The following is a 21295-nucleotide window of genomic DNA, read 5'->3' as shown; positions in this document are numbered from 1 at the left end:
TTTGGCATCAGCTGGTGGTGGTTCATCCACAAAGATGATAGAGGGAGGAGCAGTGCCAGTGGTATTCAGCAAATGGGCCTTGATTGCCTTGATATATGCATGTGTGTCTTTAAACCTTGCTTCCATGAGATTTCTAATCTTTTGAACTTGTATCTCATGTTGCTGATCAGCTAATTCTCTTTGGTGGTGTAGCAGATGTTGAAACAAACTCCACAGCTCATTTGGAGTGGGAGCAGATGATGGAGCAGCTGTTAGAGTTGGTGCAGCAGGGGATGGTACCTTTTGTGCTTTCAACAACTGTTGCAGCATGTCTTTGATTTCTGCAACAGATGTATCAAGCTTGTCAACTCTATCCGTCAATTCTCGGTGCATTAAACCATCACCCAACTTAACGGGATCATCTGATTTCCCACTAACAGTGGTTGTATTAGTGGTTGCCTTAGGAAAATTTTCCCAAAAGTCATCCAATGATGCCCCTTGTTCTCGGTATTGGGGACTTTTTTCCTCAGCAATTGATAACCTTTTAAACGTACAAGTGGTTGGAACAAACACACCAGTGGTTATCAGAGTTGCTGGAGAGGAAATTGCCTTCAAGGAAGTCTGATTTATGAAACAACTGGCCAGGTGTAGATCAGTGGATCCAACATCTGTAGTTGTTGCTTCGCTTGAACTACTGACAGGAAGTACTTGTACATCCTGCAGTGTAACCTCCTCTGGTGTTGTTGGTGGGTTAGTAATGATAGGGAGTTCAGACTCAGTCACTTGTGGTGGCATGCACTCAGTGATAGGTGGTTGAGAGGAACTAATTTCTGTCTGAGCTATATCAAGTGCATCCAACAAAAGTTTTGTTTGTGGGGGAATTTGAGAGGTGAGTATGGGTGTGGAAAGAGAATTTGCCTCGGGCAGTGGGCTGTGGATGATAGAATCAAGTGATTCTAGAGCATCATAATTTGGTGTCCCGATTCTTACAACCTATTCTTTTTGAGAAGAAGCAGGAGGAGTTTGAGGCTCGGGTTGAGATCTTTCTAACATCTGTTGTGAGGAAGTAGCAGCAGTGGTTTCTAGTGACTTTTGTGTTGTCACTGGCAGTTGCTCTGGGATCTCATCTTCCAGAGTTGCCTTTGTTTTAGGTTTGGGGGGCTTTTGTGTTTTCTTTTGTCTTGGTCTTTTGGTGGATTTAGGTGTGGGTTTCACAGCAGTTGTTTTACTGTTGTGATCACCTTGAGCAGTGGGCTCAGTAGCAGGTGCCTGAGGAGCAGTGGTAGCTGCTAAAGTCTGCTCAGGAGCCTCTGCTTGTGTTTTGGACACTTTCGATAGCCTTGTAAATGTTTCAGGTGTAAGGCCATTTATTTGAAAAGGTTCACCCTGGATGAGTACATGAGCATCATCCTTTCCAAATTTCTTTTGAAAATAAAAGCTTAGGAACCTTGGAAATAGTAAAAATGATTTGCTAGTAACATTTTTGACCAAGTCATCAAAGATCTCCTGTGAATAGTTAAAGTTTTCCCAATGCAAGATAGCATAACCCAGGTATTGGATCTTTAATGGAATTTCATTGAAAGCAGTGGTCTTATTAGAAACACATATTAAGAGAGTATGAAACAAAATTTTGCAAAGTGTCTTTTTTCATTTCCTTTGCATACCCTCTTTCTAAAAAATCTATTTGATACTCTATTTTAGGGAAAGAAGTTTTACCTTGAAGATCATTGAGTTCAAACACTTCATAGATGGTTTGTGGTGTGATTTTAACTTTAACACCCTTTATCGAGGAATTGATGGTTATGGGTGTTTCATCTTGAGATTCAAGTTTTGCATTTTTCCAAAATTCCCTCTGGGTTGCCAAGTAAATCGGAGCATCAGAAGTCAACAAAGTTTTGTACTTTGAAGACGAAAGAGCATCTATGACGGAATTGAAGGTTTCAGTGTGACTTGGTTTTGTCAAGAGACCCAAGTAGTTATGGGGAGCTTTGTATAGAATTTCTATGGCCTTTTGAATGGATTTCTCAGATGATGAAGACGGTGATTTTGCCATTTGAGGAAGAAGGATGATGAGGAATTTTGAGAGAAATGGAGGATAACTGCTTTGAGAAAGGAATTTTGAATTCGATTCGACAGTAAAAACCCTGTTTGGGGGTTTTGATCAGGGTTTTATAGGGGAAAAAGTGAATGCTGACGTGGCAGTGGTTACAAAAGATCTGACCGCTATGTACTGTCCACGTGCCAACCCCTGATGAGTAATGGAAGACAGTTGTTTTATGAAGCCACTGATGCAATAATATCAGTGGTTGCAATGGTTACAATGAAAACTGTGGGAGACTTTAAGCTATCAGTGGATAGCCTATCAGTCCTGATGGTGCAATGTTGAGATTATTAAAATAAACTATTACAATGGATTTTTGATTTCCTGAAAACATTTTGATGCTTATAATTCATGAAAATTTTTCATTTTAACTATTTTTAAGATGCATGTTGAGATTATTAAAATAAACTATTACATAGAAAAATAGAAATTTAATGAAATATTTATAAACTATTACACGCTAGAGTTGACACTTGTTAGGATTTCGTAGGTAAAATTGTAACGATTAGGTAAAATTGTAATTTCATTGTAATTCTATTTTTTGACTATCAGTGGATAGCCAACAGTGATTGAAACACAGATGTTTGGTCACTCAGTGGTCAACATGAAAAATGAAGAAACATAGGTTGTCTTTCAACAGTGGATAACATTTAACAATCAGATGTTTGAACCAAAACAGTGGTTGTAACAGACTTTTAAGGATTAATGAAAACTATCATTTTTAACTATTTTGAGGATGTTTGACGTTAAACAGATATTTGACCTTAAACATCTGTTTGGACATAAACAGATGTTTGCGCTTAAACAAATGTTTGACCTTAAAAAGAAGTTGGCCCATAAACAATTGTTTGCAAAAAAAGACCAATTTCAAAAATACTATATCCAAACAATCAAAATGAGGAGCTTAATAATCAGTTAGCATGCTTGGGTGATGTGATAAATACTGGTACATATAAACATCTCAGTGATATGAAATCTAACAATCTAACAGAGTATAAAACACTGATGTGATAAATACTGTTACATATAAACAGTGTTAACATAAACAAAGGTAGAATATCTGTTGTTGATGCTGAACCACTGTTGTTGTTGGGCAGTGGTTCGTCTTTGAGTTTGTATAGGGTTTGTCTCGAGAGATAAACAATAGCGAACCACTGCTACACTAAACACTGTTATATAAGAAACCTTGATACATAAATACTAAAGTGGAATCCGCTGTAGATGTTGAAGCACTGCTGCTACTGAGCAGTGGTTTTCCTTTCGTTGATCAGGCTTTAGGTACATAAGTGCTTGTCTTTAACAGGGCTTTGTCTTCAACAGTTGATAGGCCTCATCAGTCTTTAAGTACATCAGTCTTTATAAGGAGCAGTGGTTAATTATAACAGGCCTTAGCATGATCAGTTGTTATAACCACACCATTACCCTTTGAGAGGAAGCAAGTGTTCGTCTATTCATTTGAGAGGACTCATTGCATTACATCCCTGTTGAAAAACAGAATCCATAAATTTAGGGAAAATGGATTTGAAAGATGATAACCCAACAGTGTAGGATCTCATTCTACAGCTCCGATAAATTCAGGGGTATTCTCAACTAATGGTTCCTAGATGTTTGAAGAACGACAAAGACAGACAAATGTCCACAGTGCTGCTTCTTTGAACATTTGTCGGTCTTCAAACATCTACGAATCTGCGAAGCATTATCTCATTGGAATGTAACGATTAGGTAAAATTGTAATTTCATTTTAATTCTAGTTTTCATTTGATAATTTCATTCTATAATTAATTAACCACATCAACAATAAAAATGTGAGCAGTGGATGTTTTTTAGGAAAACCAATGATTGTCAATATCAGTGGATGTCAACAATAAAAATGTGAGCCGCGACTATTTTTTAACTATCAGCGGATAGCCAACAGTGATTGAAACACAAATGTTTGGTCAGTCAGTGGTCAACATGATGAATGAAGAAACATAGGTTGACAATCAAACCAATCCTTGACACTATTAAACCTCTGTTGACTTACTAAACAGATGTTCAGACACAATTCAACATCAACATAATCTAAATCTTACTCAAACACTAAATAATAAGTAAAAATAAAACACAACATAGATTCATAAAATTAAATTTATTCATTTATTCATGACCTTAAAACTATAAGTCCAATAATTACATCATATACTGAACAATATTAAAGTTCAAATCTAAGAATAACAGCAAGAATTAAGAAACTTTAGTTTCAACTCCATCGATTGCTGAACCTCTCGATGTATGTCCTTCAACATCGCCATGAACTGCACGTCTCTATCTCCGCACTCTATATTACTGACAACACAAAGCTCACGAACGGAAGTTGAAGGCATCCGCATAAGATCTCTGGAAACCTGCTCTCTAGTGAACAGGCCAACTTGCAATCCATCAAAACATCTCTTCAGCTCTTGAAGAGTAGCCCTGTCTTCATACACCTGTTCCTCGATTTTCCTGACAAAACGCTGCTTTAAATCATCTGATTTTGCATTTGTGAATGACGCCATTTGAATAAACTATATTACTCGACTTTCCTGAAAGTATGATATCTTCGTAGGAAAACTTGATGAAAAACAGGTGAAGTGACTATGAGTTTATATACTGAAATTTGTAATTGTGAAAACGGGTATATTTAATATAAACATATTAATGTATATTTCAAAACAACAGTCCTTTAATGCACAAACCTTTTCAAACCCCAACTTTTATGGGAAAAATGTAAATTTAAATACCAAGAAACCCAAGGGACAAAATTTCGAAGTTCAAAGAACAAAAGCAGATTATCACAATTATTTATGGAGAAAGGCCAGAGTCTACGAAATCCTAGAAAGTGTTAACTCGAGCGTGTAATACTTTATAAATATTTCATTAAATTTCTACTTTTCTATGTAGTACTTCATTTTAATAATATAAACATGCATCTTCACATTTTCTAAAATGTCAGTGTAAATAAAAACTCTCAACATCATCAACAGTTAATCAAAATAAGAAACAAACCTAAAATGCAAAGGTCTCTTCTCAACTGTTGTAGCACATCTGACTTTTCACAATATTGCATGAATCTATACTTTCTATAAAAGGAGAAAATCTTCGTGACGCAACAAAACCTGACTTTCGATTTAACGAAAATCAAACATTGCAACTCTCCCATCAAAGAAGATAGCACATGCAACTTTTCACGATAGAAGATACATATCGTCCGTTCAAGCTGCAACTCTCCCATCAAAGAAGGTAGCACATGCAACTTTTCACGATGTTGCAACAATGATACTGCAACATCGATATTGAAAGGTTGATGTGTGATGGGAAGCTTTATTGAAACGACGATGTTGGAACAATGATACTGGAACGATAACATGTAAACATAATCAACAAACATTCGAACAAAGAAGTGTAATCGGATATTAGCGGCTGAATCACGAGAAAGATGCATTTGAGAGAGAGAGAGATACCCTCACATATATGAGCGAGCGAGATTTGAATGTGAAACAGATAATAATATCTTATTTATAGGATTAGAATATATGGTTATAAAATGTTGATTATAAAATGTTGATTATAAAATGTTGAGGGCAGATGTTTATTGGGAATCGACAGTAGTATATATCCTTATATCCTGCTTTATTAAACTAATTAAATATTAGAAATGATATGCAAAGTAGGAAAAAAGAGAGAGAGAACGTCAATTTTAAATTACCATTTTGCATATTTTGAATTTCAAAATTACTGATATTATCAGTGATTACTGATCTGATTTGAAAGCAATTGTCATGATGACTTTACTAATTTTTATTTTAAATTTAATTAAGAAATAATAACCGTCAATTTGAAATTCACATTTTGCATATTTTAAATGTCCAAAGCTCAAGAAAGTAGCATTAATTACTGATTTGATTTGCAACAAATAGTCATCAAGAATTTTTTTATTTTTTAATTTAACTTTAAATTTTATCATGAAAACAATGTTGGAGGAACTCTTATCTCATTGGAATGTAACGATTAGGTAAAATGGTAATTTCATTGTAATTCTAGTTTTTATTTGATAATTTCAATCTATCACTAATTAACACCATCAATAATAAAAATATGAGCAGTGGCTGTTTTTTAGGAAAACCGCTGATGGTCAATATCAGTGGATGTCAACAATAAAAAAGTGAGCAGTGGCTATTTTTTCCTATTGGTGGATACCCAACAATTTTTTAAACACAGATGTTTGGTCAGTCAGTGGTCAACACGAAGATTGAAGAAACAGAGGTTGTATTTGAACAGTGGATAACTTTTAACAATCAAGTGTTTGAACAAACACAGTGGTTGTAACAGGCTTTTAAACAGATGTTGGGGCTTAAACAGATGTTTTGCCTTATATATCAGTTGTCTGGACTTAAATAGAAGTTTGACATTAAACAGATGTTTGCCCATAAACAGAAGTTTGGCCATAAACAGATGTTTGGCCTTAAACAAATATTTGAGCTTAAACAAATGTTTGCCCATAAACATCTGTTTGCAAAAAAAGACCAATTTCAAGAATACTATACCCAAACAATCAAAATGAGGAGCTTAATAATCATCCAAGTGTACTTGATTTTTATTTAATAGTATAAAGATGAAACAACAATGTCTTCAAATCACCAGATTAAATCATGAACCCATATTAGAGGTCAAACAAAAGCACAACAGGACCACATGAATAATATCATTTCCACTTTTACTTCAATGCACTTAAATGATAGGGTGATTTGGGATTTTGTAAAAATGTTTGTTTTTGTACTTCTTTACAAAATAAGATGTTGACCAAAATTCAAACAGATGTTGACCAAAAGTCAATCAAATGTTGACCAATAGTCAAATAGATATTGACCTTAAACAGATGTTAACATCTGTTTAAGGTCACATCTGTTTAAGTCCAAATATCTGATATAGAAGGTGAAATATCTGTTTAAGGCAAAACATATGTTTAAGGTCAAACATCTGTTTATGGCCAAACATCTGTTTAAGGTCAAACAACTGTTTAAGTCCAAACCTCTGATATAAAAGGCCAAACATCTGTTAAAGGCCAAACATCTGTTTAACCCTGAACAGATGTTTAACTTAATAAGATCTACTGTCTTCTCACACTGTTTTCCTCTTAAAAACATTGTGCAACCTAACATGGGTTTCCATTAACTATTGACCAAAAGGCAAACAGATGTTCAAACCACTGTTTGTTATTGTACTTCTTTACAAAATTACATAGAATTCAAGAAAACGAAACAATGACTTAAAGAACTATAATTTAACACATGATCTAATCGGGCAAAGCAATCTATTATCTGACAATTCCCTGGTTTTTACAACATGAAACACAACATCATCATCTGCAATAATCAGATGATATTAAATATACATAATAATACTTATTCAGCTTAAAATTACAACGAAATTTAAAATCTAAGAACAACACCAAGAAATTTACGAACCTAACAGCAAAAATTTAGTGCTTTTAGCTTAAAATTTAGTGCTTTTAGCTTTAAACTCCATCAATGTATATCTTCGACAATCGCCATGAACTCCATGGAAGTACTCAATGCATCATCATCAGAATTTATAGAAACCTAATCTCTCGTGAACAGACCAAGATGCAGTACATGAAAACACTTCTTCAGCTGTTGAAGAGTAGCCCTGTGCTCATATACTTAATCCTTAACTTTGTTCATAAAGAGCTGCTTTAAACCAAACTTTATGCTTCTTTTAATACAAAAAACGCAAGAAAGACCATAACTCTAGTAAGATAAAATCTTATCTTACAGCAGTAGCAGATCCTTTCTTGCGTTTAGTAGGAACTACTGTGGGTTCTACATCATCATCATCTGCCCAGAGTCATATATAATCATCATTTAGTCACCAAAAAAATTATTTTAAATGTACATTTAAAAATCTTTCTTTGTGTTTAATTTAACTTTATGCTTCTTTTAATACAAACCTATAATAACCCGCAGCAGATTGTATCAATTTCAAACAACTGTGATTAGACTGGAATATAAAGCGAGAATTAGAGTATATCACTTCAAAATTAAAAACTCAAAATTTCAAAATTGGAGTAGCAAAAAACACATACTTTAAACGATGTTGGAACAATGATATTGGAAACAACCGTAGAACAATCATCATCATCATCTGCAACAAATCATTCATAATCATCATTTAGTCACAACTCAGATAACAAAACTTTAGTAAAAATCAAAAACAAAAACACATACCATGATCAAGGCAAACCACATATCACCAAAATTTTTTCTGAAAGTGGGTCAGAGAGAGCTTCAGTTTTCTCTTATCCTTTATGAACAAGTGCCGAGTATTGAGTACTCACCATTAATGTGATGACCAATATAAAATCAAAACCTAAAAGCATACAAATCATAATGAAATATGAAATCAGGTAGTTGTATAACAAATCATTATATTATATGAAAACAATAGCAAACAACACCAAACAATAATAGCAAACAACATCAAACAACAATGGCAAGTGACCAATCAATAAACCTCATAATCATATAGAAGCCTAAAAATAAAATGAAAATTAGATAAGTGAACATCAAAACTGAACAGTAAACCTGACCAAAAATTAACCAAACACCTGATGTTGAATCCACTGTAGATGTTGAATCCACTGTAGATGTTGAACCACTGCTGTTACAAACAGATCATACCTCGGGAACTGGAAATTTAAAAGGATCGGCTTCAAAGGCTTCAACAATCGGAAGATTCAAATCTCAAGCAAATAAACCCTAATTTCAAAAAGAATAATCGGTGAACATATTCACAGATCAATAATCAACAGATGTTGTACTCATATCATCACCGTTAAGAAAAATTAACACAGATCTATAAACATACAAATCAAACCTCAAGATGAAAGAATCTTGTAAGAGAAACACCGCAGAACCCTTAGCCGTCGCCCCATCTCTCGATCTATCTCTCGAACGAAACCGTAGCAATGGTTACATGAAAAGACCCAAAACACAAAGGATTAGTATAAATAAGAGGAAATCATGGAAGTATTTCAATAAAAAAAGAAGAACAAACCTTTTGAATGAAGATAATCGATGAACAAAAGAAGATTTTATGATGGCGTCTGGAAGAAGATTAGGGTTTGGATGGAGAGAATGATCTCAATAATTGAAGGATGTAGGCCAAAATCTAATTTGAAGATATGATAAAGGAAAAAAAGGGGGCGGAGGAGCACTGTTGGGCGGGAAAATGAAACTGAGGATGCCCTAATCAAGTGACACGTGGCCCAAATCACTTTTAGTTATTATATATAATAGATTAGTACTTGTTCCATCAAGTAATATGTGTTTTTTTAAGACCATTCGTAGTGGGCGTGATTTTTTCAAAAAAAGCCCCCAAACACGCCCAATCATGCCCCACCCCACCCCCATGGGCGTTTTTTGGCGTTATTTTCGAAAAAAGCTCCGAAGCGTGTTTTAAATCACGCCAAAATGGAAAACTGTTGGCCAATCACATGCATCCCTATTTTTCTTGGCCAATCCCCTTTTTTCGGTTAGTTTTTTTTATTTAATTCTTTACACCCCTTTTTAACAAAATACACACATCCCCACCACACCCATTTTAGAAGAATGTCCGATAATACCCCTTGCTAACTGGACTGCCACATGGCGTAAAACGCCCAAGGGTGGGGGCATTATTCACCCTTACCACTACGCATGGTCATTTAGAGGAATAAAGGAGTTTTAGAGTTTACAGGACTGTAAATATAATAATGTTTATGAATAATCAGTCTATAATCTTTTGTTAGTTTATAACTGTTTTAAGATACTATATGTAAGTGATATATAGGAAAATTAAGTTTTTAGCATTTATGAAACACGATTTAGGATCAAAGAAAGCAAGGACTTTTTTTCCGGCAAAAGGCCCCAATCCTATAGTTCGATTCGGGCCTCCGAAATGCTTGAGCCGGCTCTCCGGGTATACCGTCCCATATGTTTCGGATATCAGGTATACCCATCAGACTCGGTTTTTTTTTTCTTTTCTTTTTGCCATCCTTACATACTAGAGAAAACAAAAAGAAACATGGTAGTTTTAGGAAGAGTGGATGAATCGAAGGCATGTTCATGGTATCTTAATTCCAGCTAATAAGAATCGCTTGCGTAGAGATTAGAGGCGAAAACTCTTTATATTCAAAGTTTCTTCCCTTAAAAAGTTGTCTATCGAACACATGTTTCTTGCAAAACACACCTTTTCTTCTTTTCTTTTTTACAATGTTCCATTTTCTTTCACGTTTTATTCACTTTTTGTTAATTACCGGGCTTTTTTTTCAATAAGAATTAAAAAGTAACGTAAGATTATATCAATTTAGCATTGTTCACTGTATCAATTAATGTTGTTTTTGTCAGTAAAGTAAATTAAACAAAGCTTTTTATATTTGCATCTCACATAGTTTTGGACTACTTTTAGATAAAAAAAAAATATTAAAAGGCGTGGAACGACGCAAACTAAATTCTCTTATTGGACCAGAAAGCAAACTTAAAATTTTGAGTTAGTAATTGAAACCTAGAAGCCAATAAGCTACTGGTGAAGGGCGAATACAGGTGGCGTCGGTTCGTTTTGGATGATGCGAGGTTTTACCGATTATTTCACCGCTGTGACTTCGGTGGGTGGAGGTCGGGTTTTCGCGCATCTGGGAGAGCCAAAGAGCTGGCGGCGGTCGAGTAGTCGACCTTGGCCACAGCGTCCGGTGTCACGGTGGTTGGCACGTCGTTTCTTGCCGTTCAAAAAAAATTAAACCTCGAAAAGTCAAGAAACGCATACGCTTATACATAATTATTTAATTAATTTAAGTACATAAAACAATTATGTAACTGTATAGCTGTCTCTTCTTTTTAATTATCGTGGTTTTTCTTTTAAAAGTAGTCTGGTATTAACAAGTTAGTATCATGGAATTTGAAAAAAAGGGTTGAGTTATGCTACAAAGGAGTATAAAAATAAGAAGTGTAAGAAGCCATTATAGAGTGACAAGTATTCCAAAAGAAATCAAGTGGGAAGAGTAATTTTGTCAAAGAGAATAAAAAAATTATGCACATGCAAGTCACATGCTATTTCCCCTATTTTTTAAACGCCCATAACTTTTTTATACGACATTTGTTTTTAAAAAAATTATACCATAAAATCGAGCGTCTTTTTATCTTTAATATGAGCAACATATTGTTATATTTAGGAAAAAAAATCGAAAACCCAGTTGCGTATTACACAATGGACATAATGTAAAACACAGTGAGAAAACCCAGTTGCGTATTACACAATGTACATAACATACAACACAATGAGTATCAAACTAAAAATACAATGGAAAGACCACAAACACAACCGACGACAGCAGATAAAAGACATAATGGATAACAGACTAAACACAATGAGTATCAAACTAAAAACACAATTGATGACAGTAGATAAAAGACACAATGGACAACAGACTAAAACAAAATGAACAACATATTAAAACACAATGCGCAACAAAACAAAAAACACAATAGACAACAGATTAATACACAATCGATAGCATAATAAACACAATGACTAGAATATATAACACAATGTATAGAAAACCCAAATATAACACTATCTTCATCGTGTCATACATGGTGTCATAGGTTCTGATAAGAATGCAATGGACATAACCCAAATTAACATTATGTTATAAGTTTTGATAATAACACAATGTATAGAATCCTTAGTAAAAACGTAAAGACCAAAACTCAGTTGAAAGACACAATGAACAGAACATTTAACACAATACAAAGAAAACCCAGTAAAAATGAAATTTTTTATTTTATTTTTATATAACAATATCATACTCATATTAAAGATTAAAAAACGCTCGTTATTATGGTGAAATATTTTTTTAAAAAGAAATGTCGTATGAAAAAGTTATGAACATTTTAAATTGATGGGGAAATTGGTATGCGTCTTGCATATGGAGAGAGAAAGTCAATAAATATTATATTTCTTTATGCTCTTCCATTCTTTTCTTTTCCCTGAAATTAATCTCAACCCTCCAAATTTAAGATCAATGGACTAGAATCCTTCTTATCTTTCTTATTTATATTGTTCTTTGTATTTAATCCTAATAACATCACTTACAAGTTAAAACAAAATTTAGGGTAAATTACATTTTTCGTCCTTTATGTTTGTATCTGATTGCAATGGATAGTCTTTAACTTCAATAATCACAGTCACAATCATTTATTTGGAAAACTCATTACACTCTACGTCCTTTGACCCTAACAAGTTTAAAATTTTCAGTTAAGTATGACATGCGCCTTGCACATAAGGGTAGATTGGTAATTTTACTCATTTATTTATCTAAAATCAATTTAAACAATTAATATAAATCAGATTAAAACATAAACACCCCTTTCTCTTTCTAAGCCTACCATCCAAAAATAACCCCCACTTCCACTACATTCCCACTGCCACCACCACCGCACACCATCACCACTCACAACCTACATATGTGCACCACCGACCACCCACCATCTCTGGTATATAGTTTTGAGAGAGAGAGACAAGAGACATATGATTGGGTTGAGTTAGAGAGAGAGAGGATGAGATAGTAAGATGAGTGACGGGAGGTCACGACGATGGTGGAGACTGTGACACTCGCACCTCTGGTGACTGTCATGACAGTCGCAACTCCGGCGACCCACCTAGGGTTCCGATGAAGTTCTGACCGGATTCCTGCAACCTTGTTTTGACCTGCAATGTTCCATTTTCATGTGGATCGGCTTCTTTAGGTATGATTTATGTATAATATGAGCGTGATGATTTTCCAGAGAAGTTCAGGTGAGTTCTTTTTGTGTGATGGTGGGTTTTAGAGGGGTAAGGCTGAGGGGTTTTTGTTTATTTATTGTTTTCAAGCCATTTTCGTGTAGATGCTTCTACAAGGAAGAAATGGGGGTTCAAGTACGGTGGTGGGTTGGTAGTTTTGGTTTGTGGTGGTGTGTTGGTTGGTGGTGGTTGGTTGACGGCTGGGAATGAGTCAGGGAGAGAGGTTGAGAGATAGAAAAGTGTTTGTGTGTGCGACAGTGGTGGTGGTGGCGGTGGTGAATAGTGCTTACAGTGGTGATGATAGTGGTGGCAAGTGGTGGGTGGTGGCTGGATATATATAGAGAGAGAGGTGTGTGTGTGAGAGAGTCTTTAGAAAGAGAAAGAGTACTGTGTGGAGAGAGACGTTAGATAATACATATATAAATGAGTAAAATTACCATCCTACGCTCATGTGCAAGTCATATGCTATACTTAACTGAAAGTTTTAACCTTTTTAGGGCCAAAGGACATATAGTATAACGGGTTTTCCAATAAAGGATTGTGACTGTAATTATTGAAGTTAAAGGTTATCCATTGCAATTTGATACATACATAAGGGACGAAAAATGTAATTTACCCCAAAATTTATGTCACATGACCAATGGGGTGATGGTCCATTGACAAAGACAATACTTTTAAACACCATGGAAGAGGGAGGTCGTGAGTTCAAGTCTCACAGACAATAAGAGTAAAGAAATTTGCCGTTAAAAAAATATGTCACATGAAAAAACGTAACATCACTTAAAAGTTAAAACAAAATTTATGTCACATGGAATTTGAATTTATTGCTACTTTATAAAACGAAGACAACCACACAAGGCTCTTTGGTTGATTCTCTCACACCCTTTAGCTTTCTTCATTCATAGATTCTCTATTTTTGATTTTGAATTTTTGAATTCTGTTACTTTTTTTATTATCACTAATCTACATATAAATACAAAAATCCCAAAAATGGGGAAGATGATGATGAAGAAGCACACATTATCAATATCACACCATTGTTGCTTCCTTCTATCACTCTTCTCCATTTTCACATCCTCCAAATCACACAATTACTCAGATGCCCTTTCCAAATCATTGCTCTACTTTGAAGCCCAACGGTCGGGCCGTCTTCCACACAACCAACGTGTCACCTGGCGTGATCATTCGGGCCTCACCGACGGACTTGAACAAGGCGTAAGTCGCCCGCATTGATGCAGTTTCAATGAATTTGTTTCATTTTCTTAGCTTCTTTAACTTATTGATTTTTTGGTTGATAGGTGGACTTAGTTGGAGGCTATTACGACGCTGGAGACCACGTAAAGTTCGGTTTACCTATGGCGTTTACCGTCACAATGTTGTCGTGGAGCATCATCGAATACGGCGAGTACATTGCCGGTGCCGGAGAGTTAGAGCATGCCATTGAGGCAATAAAGTGGGGAACGGATTATTTTATAAAAGCTCATACTAGTCCTAACGTGTTATGGGCAGAGGTAACTTGTTATTAATATAGATGTGACGGTTTTTACTGTGGATGTTAATTCGTGCTGATAATGTGTTAGGTGGGAGACGGGTACACCGATCATTATTGCTGGCAACGGCCTGAGGACATGACCACGTCAAGACAAGCATATAAAGTCGATGAGAACAATCCAGGATCTGATGTCGCGGGAGAGACCGCAGCCGCTATGGCCGCGGCCTCTGTTGTGTTTAGGAAAACAAACCCGCGTTACTCCTATTTGTTATTGCAACATGCTCAACAGGTATTTTTGAAATACAGGGGTGAGCAGTAAAACCGAATAATAAAACAAGTTAAATATTTAAAAACTAGGAGTTCAGTTATGATTTTCTATCAACGGTTTTACGGTTCTGTTATGGTCTTCTTTGTATAATAAACAAATTAAAATATTTTAATTAATCGAATATTTATAAATAATATATTGCATACGTCAGAAATTTTTGCTAATATATTAATTGATTAAATTTAAATATATAATTGTATTTATCAGTTGAAAATTATAATTTACTTTGAATCTTTCCGTCAGACCATATTTTTCCATAACAGAATTAACTGAACCTTTTGTAATTAAAACTTAATAGTTATGAAAATATAAAAACCGAAAAAATGACGATTTTTTTTATAAAATGTTTGTAGTTATTCGGATTTGCGGATAAATACAGAGGTAAATACGATGAAAACATCGAAGTGGTTAAGAATTACTACACGTCAGTGAGCGGGTACAATGACGAGTTGTTGTGGGCGGCCTTGTGGCTGTACAAAGCCACCGATAACCATCGGTACTTGCGTTACGTGATTGATAATGCCCATCGATTTGGTGGCATCGGGTGGTCCATAACCGAATTCAGCTGGGATGTTAAATTCGCCGGTATTCAAGTGCTTGCTTCTCAGGTACGGCTACGTATATCGACTTTAATTTCCATCCACTCGCACTTGAAAACGACCTCGTTTTTGTTCATAACTTTGATGTTAATTTCGATTTTAACTTGTTCTGTTGTTAGTCTCCCAAAAATCAGCATGTTTTTAGTGGATTTAGGTGACTAGCAATACTAGGGGTGAGCAAAAGGAAAAACCAGACCCTACCTGACCATTACTTTACCCGACCCGAGAACCGATCAAACATAAAATACAGAACCGATTCACTATCCTAAATATAGGGTCGGTTCCGGTTCATAGGTCCAAGTCGGGTTTCACCATGAAAAGAACCGAGAACCGACGCGACCCGACCCGATTTTATATAAAAAATTGGAACCGATCTAAATACCTAGGTACTAAGGTTTAGGTCGGTTTGGGTATGTTTTCGATTCGATTCTTGATTTTTTTCGGTCCAGACCTAAACTTGCTCACCCCTAAGCAATAGCCAATTCGTTACTATACATAAAAAGTGCTAACACGTTTACACAACGTTTTTTCTTATTAATAAAAAAAAATACTAAATCGTTATAATTATATTTGTAATATCCTGTTTAATGAAAACAATGAAAACTTGATATAAATCAAAATAAAAATATAAAAACAGTAGTTTTTTTTTTTTTTTTGAACGGCAAATTTGGATCACTGACGGACTACTGGAGTATCATCGTGCCACGATCAGAACCACCCGATCATATCCATCTCCACTAGGCAATATAATGCCTATACACCAATTCAGGAGGAAACCCAATAAATCTGGGAAAACCCCCTTTGTGGAAATCAAACCCATGACCTAATGGTCATAAGCCTTATCCCACCACCAAGATACCACTAGGCTATAATGCCATGGGTATATAAAAATAGTAGTGTTAATGTAAGGTTAGTTTTATATATGTAGTTAATAAATACATTAAATCATTTAGCATATCTATTGTCATGGGACGGTGAAGTTTCTAAGGGGCGGGAGGGTGCGACCGACCCCTCGAACTTTTCGCTTAGTAGTGGAGAGTATGTAGTTTTCATATAGAAATTTTTTGGTATATACGTTTTCGACCCCCGGTTTTATAGAAATTTGTAGGTCTGGTGACTTCCACCCTCGGTCGGAAATCTTAAACTTCGCCACTGTCTATTGTAAAATGCTTTAACACGTACAACTATTAATAACTTTCTTTTATTCATGCTTCGAAATTTGGAGTTTGTGTCTTATTTTTCGTGTGTATGAAATCATTTTAGATATGTTTTTACTATAGTGTTCAATGGATATGGTGTGATGATAAAATGTCTCGATCTACTCATGAGTTGACAGATTCAAATCTGGTAAGATGCAGGTACAAAAGGATATAACTATATAAGAGTACGTTAGAATATTCACATCCAAATAATCAAATTGTGTGTGTGGTGTTTTTAAAATATAAAAAGTATAAAAGATGGTTGTGAGTGGAGGAGAGAGAAAATGTTACTGTTTATCTGTATATTTGGGGGGACACTGTTCACCTCCTATAATTTTTTAATATATTTTGAAAGTGGTTGTGAGTGAAGGAGAGAGAAAAGGTAATGATAAAGGTATAAAAAATATTATTTAATTGAAAAGAGAGAGAAAATGTAGTGTTTTTTAGTGTAATTTAGGGTAAAGATATGGTGGAATGGATGTGAATGCTCTAAGTAGCCGTTCAAAGAAAAATGTTATTAGTAGAAAAGTATAATTTATTAACATATGAAGTAGAAAACTAATGTTTTGATGTGTTTTTTTTCGAAATTAAATATAATGCTTCTATCTTTAAATAGTTCTTTATGACTTTTTTACACCTAAGATTTCATTCAAATCAAAAGATAAAAAGCATAGATCTGCATAGTGACTTTAGAATAGGAGTCTATACTTTATATAGGTAGACATATTAATGCATACTCATTAAAGCATTGAATTTTGATGAGATATGATGTAACCATGATTATGGTTGATGGGTAATTTTTTTAGTATTTAAAAGATAATTCTAGAAATTTTAGCTAAGTTGTTCAAAAATTGAAATGAAATGAAAGATTGTAAAAGGTGGAAAGAGGTCTGCCAAAGTTTTTTTTTTAACGGCAAATTTTTTTTAATTATGTTGTTTGTGAGACTTGAACCCAAGATTTTTCTTTCTCAAGTTGTTTAAATCTTTTGTTTTTACCAATGGATCACCACCCCATTAGTAGGTATGCCAAAGTGTATCCGAAGACTCTCTATATATATTCCATATAATATAGAATAAAAATAAAGAAAACAATAAAAATATCAATACATTAGAATTTCTGTAACAGAGATAGATTTTAGAAAGCAAATTACAATCTTTATATTTAGAGGCTCATATCAACACTTTATATTTTTATTGTGAGTTTGTAAGAAAGAGAAAAATGTAATAAAATAAGTGTTTGTGAGTATAATACAGATAGAGATAGAGAATTTGATGTGAGAAGTTTTTGAAAAATAAACAAAACATAAAGGAAAATGTGTTTTTAGTTGAATTATATAGATTGAGATTATGAAGATGGCTGACTTTGGTTGGCTGGTTCGATCTAGCTGTTGCGGTAGCCGTTGCCAAACAAAAAAAAAATTCACATGGCTGGCCACGCCAAGCTAAGCCACACCACACCACACACCTAGTTTTTGAGTATTACCTTGTGGATTCCACCCTCACCACGTGTCGAACAATGCTCCCAACTCAAACTCTGAACACCCAATAGTCTAACAATTAACGACAGATAAACACTAGATGATTACTTTGAATTAATGTTTTGAAAACAAATCAAACATCAAGTCATACGTGTATATGAATCTGATAATAGTTGCAATGCTTAATAAAAACATGTCGGTAGGTCAGAAGTCAATATATTTACATACTAGTTACAAATTAACATAAATAAATAAATAAGGTGACTGGATCACTTGATAGATGTTTGAAGTTCTAAATTGATGATCAATTTCTAAACTGTCATATTACTTATTAACCTGTTTAATATACACTTAGTGTACTAGTTTTTTTTAATGATAACGTTTGCTTCTACTAAATTACATCAGATAATTCTAAACTAATCTTTTTACAGGTTTGAACCTGATATCTCACTTCTAAAAGGCTAAGTCTCTAACAAGTGGGCTAGCCTCACATTGACATATGTTTAACTCATTTACAATTTGATTATGATCTATTTACAATCCCTTTAACACGTTAGCATGTTTAACTCATTTTAATAAATAACTAAAACATAATCTTGAAATGCATATGTTAATATCTTTTCCTTATTTTATAATAATTATTTAAATAATATTTAACTCACATACCCTTTAATTCTGCTCCTAAATGTAAGTTAACTAGTACATTGTCCCGCGTGTTGCTACGGCTTTTCAAAAAAAATTACGTCGTAAATCAACTGAAAACATACATAAAAAATAAGCACGAAAACGTATTATATATAACCCGACTCATTTCTGAAAAAAAAAATTGCATCAAAACGTAGATCAACTGAAAACGTACATTATAATGAGCATAAGAACATATTATATTTGATCCGACTCATTTTCAAGAAAATTTACGTCGAAACATAAATCAACTTGAATTTATACCCACACGTACATAAAAATAAATACGTGAAACACGATTACAAAGTCTTTTGAAGAGTTAAGGGGTCGTAAGTGTTAATGCTAAAAGTTGAGAGATAATAGTATAAAAAATAAAAAAAAAACACAAAAGACAATAAAGGAAAAAAAACTAAAATGCACTATTCACACTCATACACCACCCAAAGCCCACTCGTATAGTAAAAGTCCTTTCTACCTTTGATATCTCATATTTAAAAGTGGATTGTCAATTAGACCCATTCTCCCAAGGCTTCAACCCTTGATCCTCAAAACAAAACTTTACTTTAAATTTAATGGCTTTGGTCAATTAGACCCAAGCTCCCACCTTATACATGTTTTACAATAGTCATATTTTTTTTAAATATTCAGTATAAAAAAATATTTTACCACATAAAGATTACTAAAGTTTTTTTTTAATCCATGTTATAAAAAACGAATTAACCATGAACTGTTAGGTTAGGTTGACCCGAGACCAACTTGTTGAGCAATGTTACTAAACGTGTGCCTATTTTCGACCCGATATCAAGCCTGGCCATTAGTGGACCCTTTAATAGACAAACTCATATGGGTATGCAGTCTTTGTAGGCATGATTACTTCCTGTATGTTTCCCTCTATTATTGGGAGACATTGTCTTAAATATAATTTTGGTTTTTAGTTCAATATCTGTAGTGGTTGTTACAATAACTAAGTCATGTTCTATTTATGCAGTTACTTTCCGAAGAAAAACATCAGACGCACAAAAGTATTTTAGAACGATATCAATCAAAAGCCGAATACTACATTTGTTCATGTCTAGGGAAAAACAACGGTACCAAGAATAATGTCGGTTTAACTCCTGGTGGGCTCATATACATTAGACAATGGAACAACATGCAATACGTTTCTTCTGGGTCGTTTTTGACAATGGTGTACTCAGATCTACTCCAAAAATCGAATCGTAAAAAGCTCAAATGTCAAATGGGCGACGTAACTCCTCAAGAGCTTCTCCAATTTTCAAAATATCAAGTGGATTATATTTTGGGCTCTAACCCATTAAATATGAGCTATTTAGTGGGCTTTGGCCCAAAGTTTCCTACACGTGTTCACCATAGAGGTGCATCAATCGTGTCCTATAGAGAGAACAAAGGGTTCATTGGGTGTACCGAAGGTTATGACAATTGGTATGGGTCTAGTGACCCGAACCCGAATGTTGTGTTTGGGGCATTGGTGGGTGGACCAAACCATAAAGATGAGTTCTTTGATAAAAGAGGGAATTACATGCAAACGGAAGCATGTACGTATAACACAGCACCACTTGTTGGGATTTTTGCTAGATTACATTATTTAGAGAATGCGATTTTACATGCATCGTATTAAGTTAAAACATATAAGATGAAGTGTGTATAGTATTTAAACGATATGTGAGTTTTTTACGGGCTTAAATCGAGCCTGAAGTTCTGTTCACTCCATACAAAACATGTTACATGTATGTATTAAAATGTAATATAATAATTATTGTATTTTTCTGATTTGGTTAAGTATATGACAAAAAATAAATCACCTGTGCGCAACAGCCAAAAAATAAATCACCTGTAATCGGCGAGTACTCGGTCCTCGGACCTCCACCTTGGCGACTTCCTCCTAGGCGGTCTCAACTAGTCGGCCTCGGGAGTACTCGGTCCTAGTCGGCGCCTAGTCGGAGCCTAGTCGGCCTAGTCGGAGCCTAGTCGGAGCCTAGTCGGCCTTGTCGGTCTAGGCGGTTAACGTGGTTTGTTGACTTTTAATCGGTCAAACTCGGTCAAAATCGGCCTACTCGGCCTTGTACTCGGACTACTCGGCCTTGTACACAGACTAGTCGGACTTGTATTCAGAATATTTGAACTTTAAACATGTTTCATTTTAAATTATTCCCAGTTGACATGAATTATGCTTATTTTAACACATAAATAATATATAAAAATTAATTTTCTTTATATTTACCATGTCCGCGTACTCCCCGAGTACTCTCCGAGTACTCCGATTACTCCCAACTCCCCAGTCGGCCGACTAGGGACCGCCTAGCGACTTTTACAACACTGGCTGAAGGAGATCATAAAGTTTGTCTTCAAGGAAAAGGAAAACGCTTACTGGATCTGGGATCTGGGCTGATGAAAAACAAGAAAAGGCTGGGTTTGTATGTTTTGGGCCATTATCTGCAAAAAGGCAGTTGAGAATGATACAAGGCCTTTCACCAATAAATCCATAATATCAAGGGTTGGACGTAAAAGACTTGGAGTAAACTGCCATTTTGGTCCTTGAGTTTTGGCCAGTTTTGACACTTTA

The 21295-nt window shown here is 34.8% G+C and overlaps 1 protein-coding gene across 1 annotated transcript; it reads left to right on the top strand.

The window, feature by feature from the left end:
- Nucleotides 1-13793: 13793 nt before the first annotated feature.
- Nucleotides 13794-20502, top strand: LOC110915239 (endoglucanase 11). Its single transcript, XM_022159902.2, has 5 exons — nucleotides 13794-14149; nucleotides 14233-14445; nucleotides 14515-14715; nucleotides 15108-15362; nucleotides 19703-20502. The coding sequence occupies exons 1-5, from the start codon at nucleotides 13925-13927 to the stop codon at nucleotides 20348-20350; spliced, it is 1542 nt and encodes a 513-aa protein (XP_022015594.1). The 5' UTR covers nucleotides 13794-13924; the 3' UTR covers nucleotides 20351-20502.
- The last annotated feature ends 793 nt before the right edge of the window (nucleotides 20503-21295 follow it).

The sequence above is a fragment of the Helianthus annuus genome, chromosome 16, assembly GCF_002127325.2.
Source record: "Helianthus annuus cultivar XRQ/B chromosome 16, HanXRQr2.0-SUNRISE, whole genome shotgun sequence".
NCBI lineage: Eukaryota > Viridiplantae > Streptophyta > Magnoliopsida > Asterales > Asteraceae > Helianthus > Helianthus annuus.
The sequence above is the reverse complement of the archived record's forward strand: the minus strand, read 5'-3'. Positions and strand labels throughout refer to the sequence as shown.

Excerpts from the sequence above, each read along its gene's own strand:
- LOC110915239 (XM_022159902.2), top strand. The coding sequence starts at position 13,925 with ATGGGGAAGATGATGATGAAGAAGCACACATTATCAATATCACACCAT. Across the intron at positions 14,150-14,232 it reads CCGACGGACTTGAACAAGGC|GTGGACTTAGTTGGAGGCTA; the intron begins GTAAGTCGCCCG and ends TTTGGTTGATAG. Across the intron at positions 14,716-15,107 it reads TATTGCAACATGCTCAACAG|TTATTCGGATTTGCGGATAA; the intron begins GTATTTTTGAAA and ends AAATGTTTGTAG.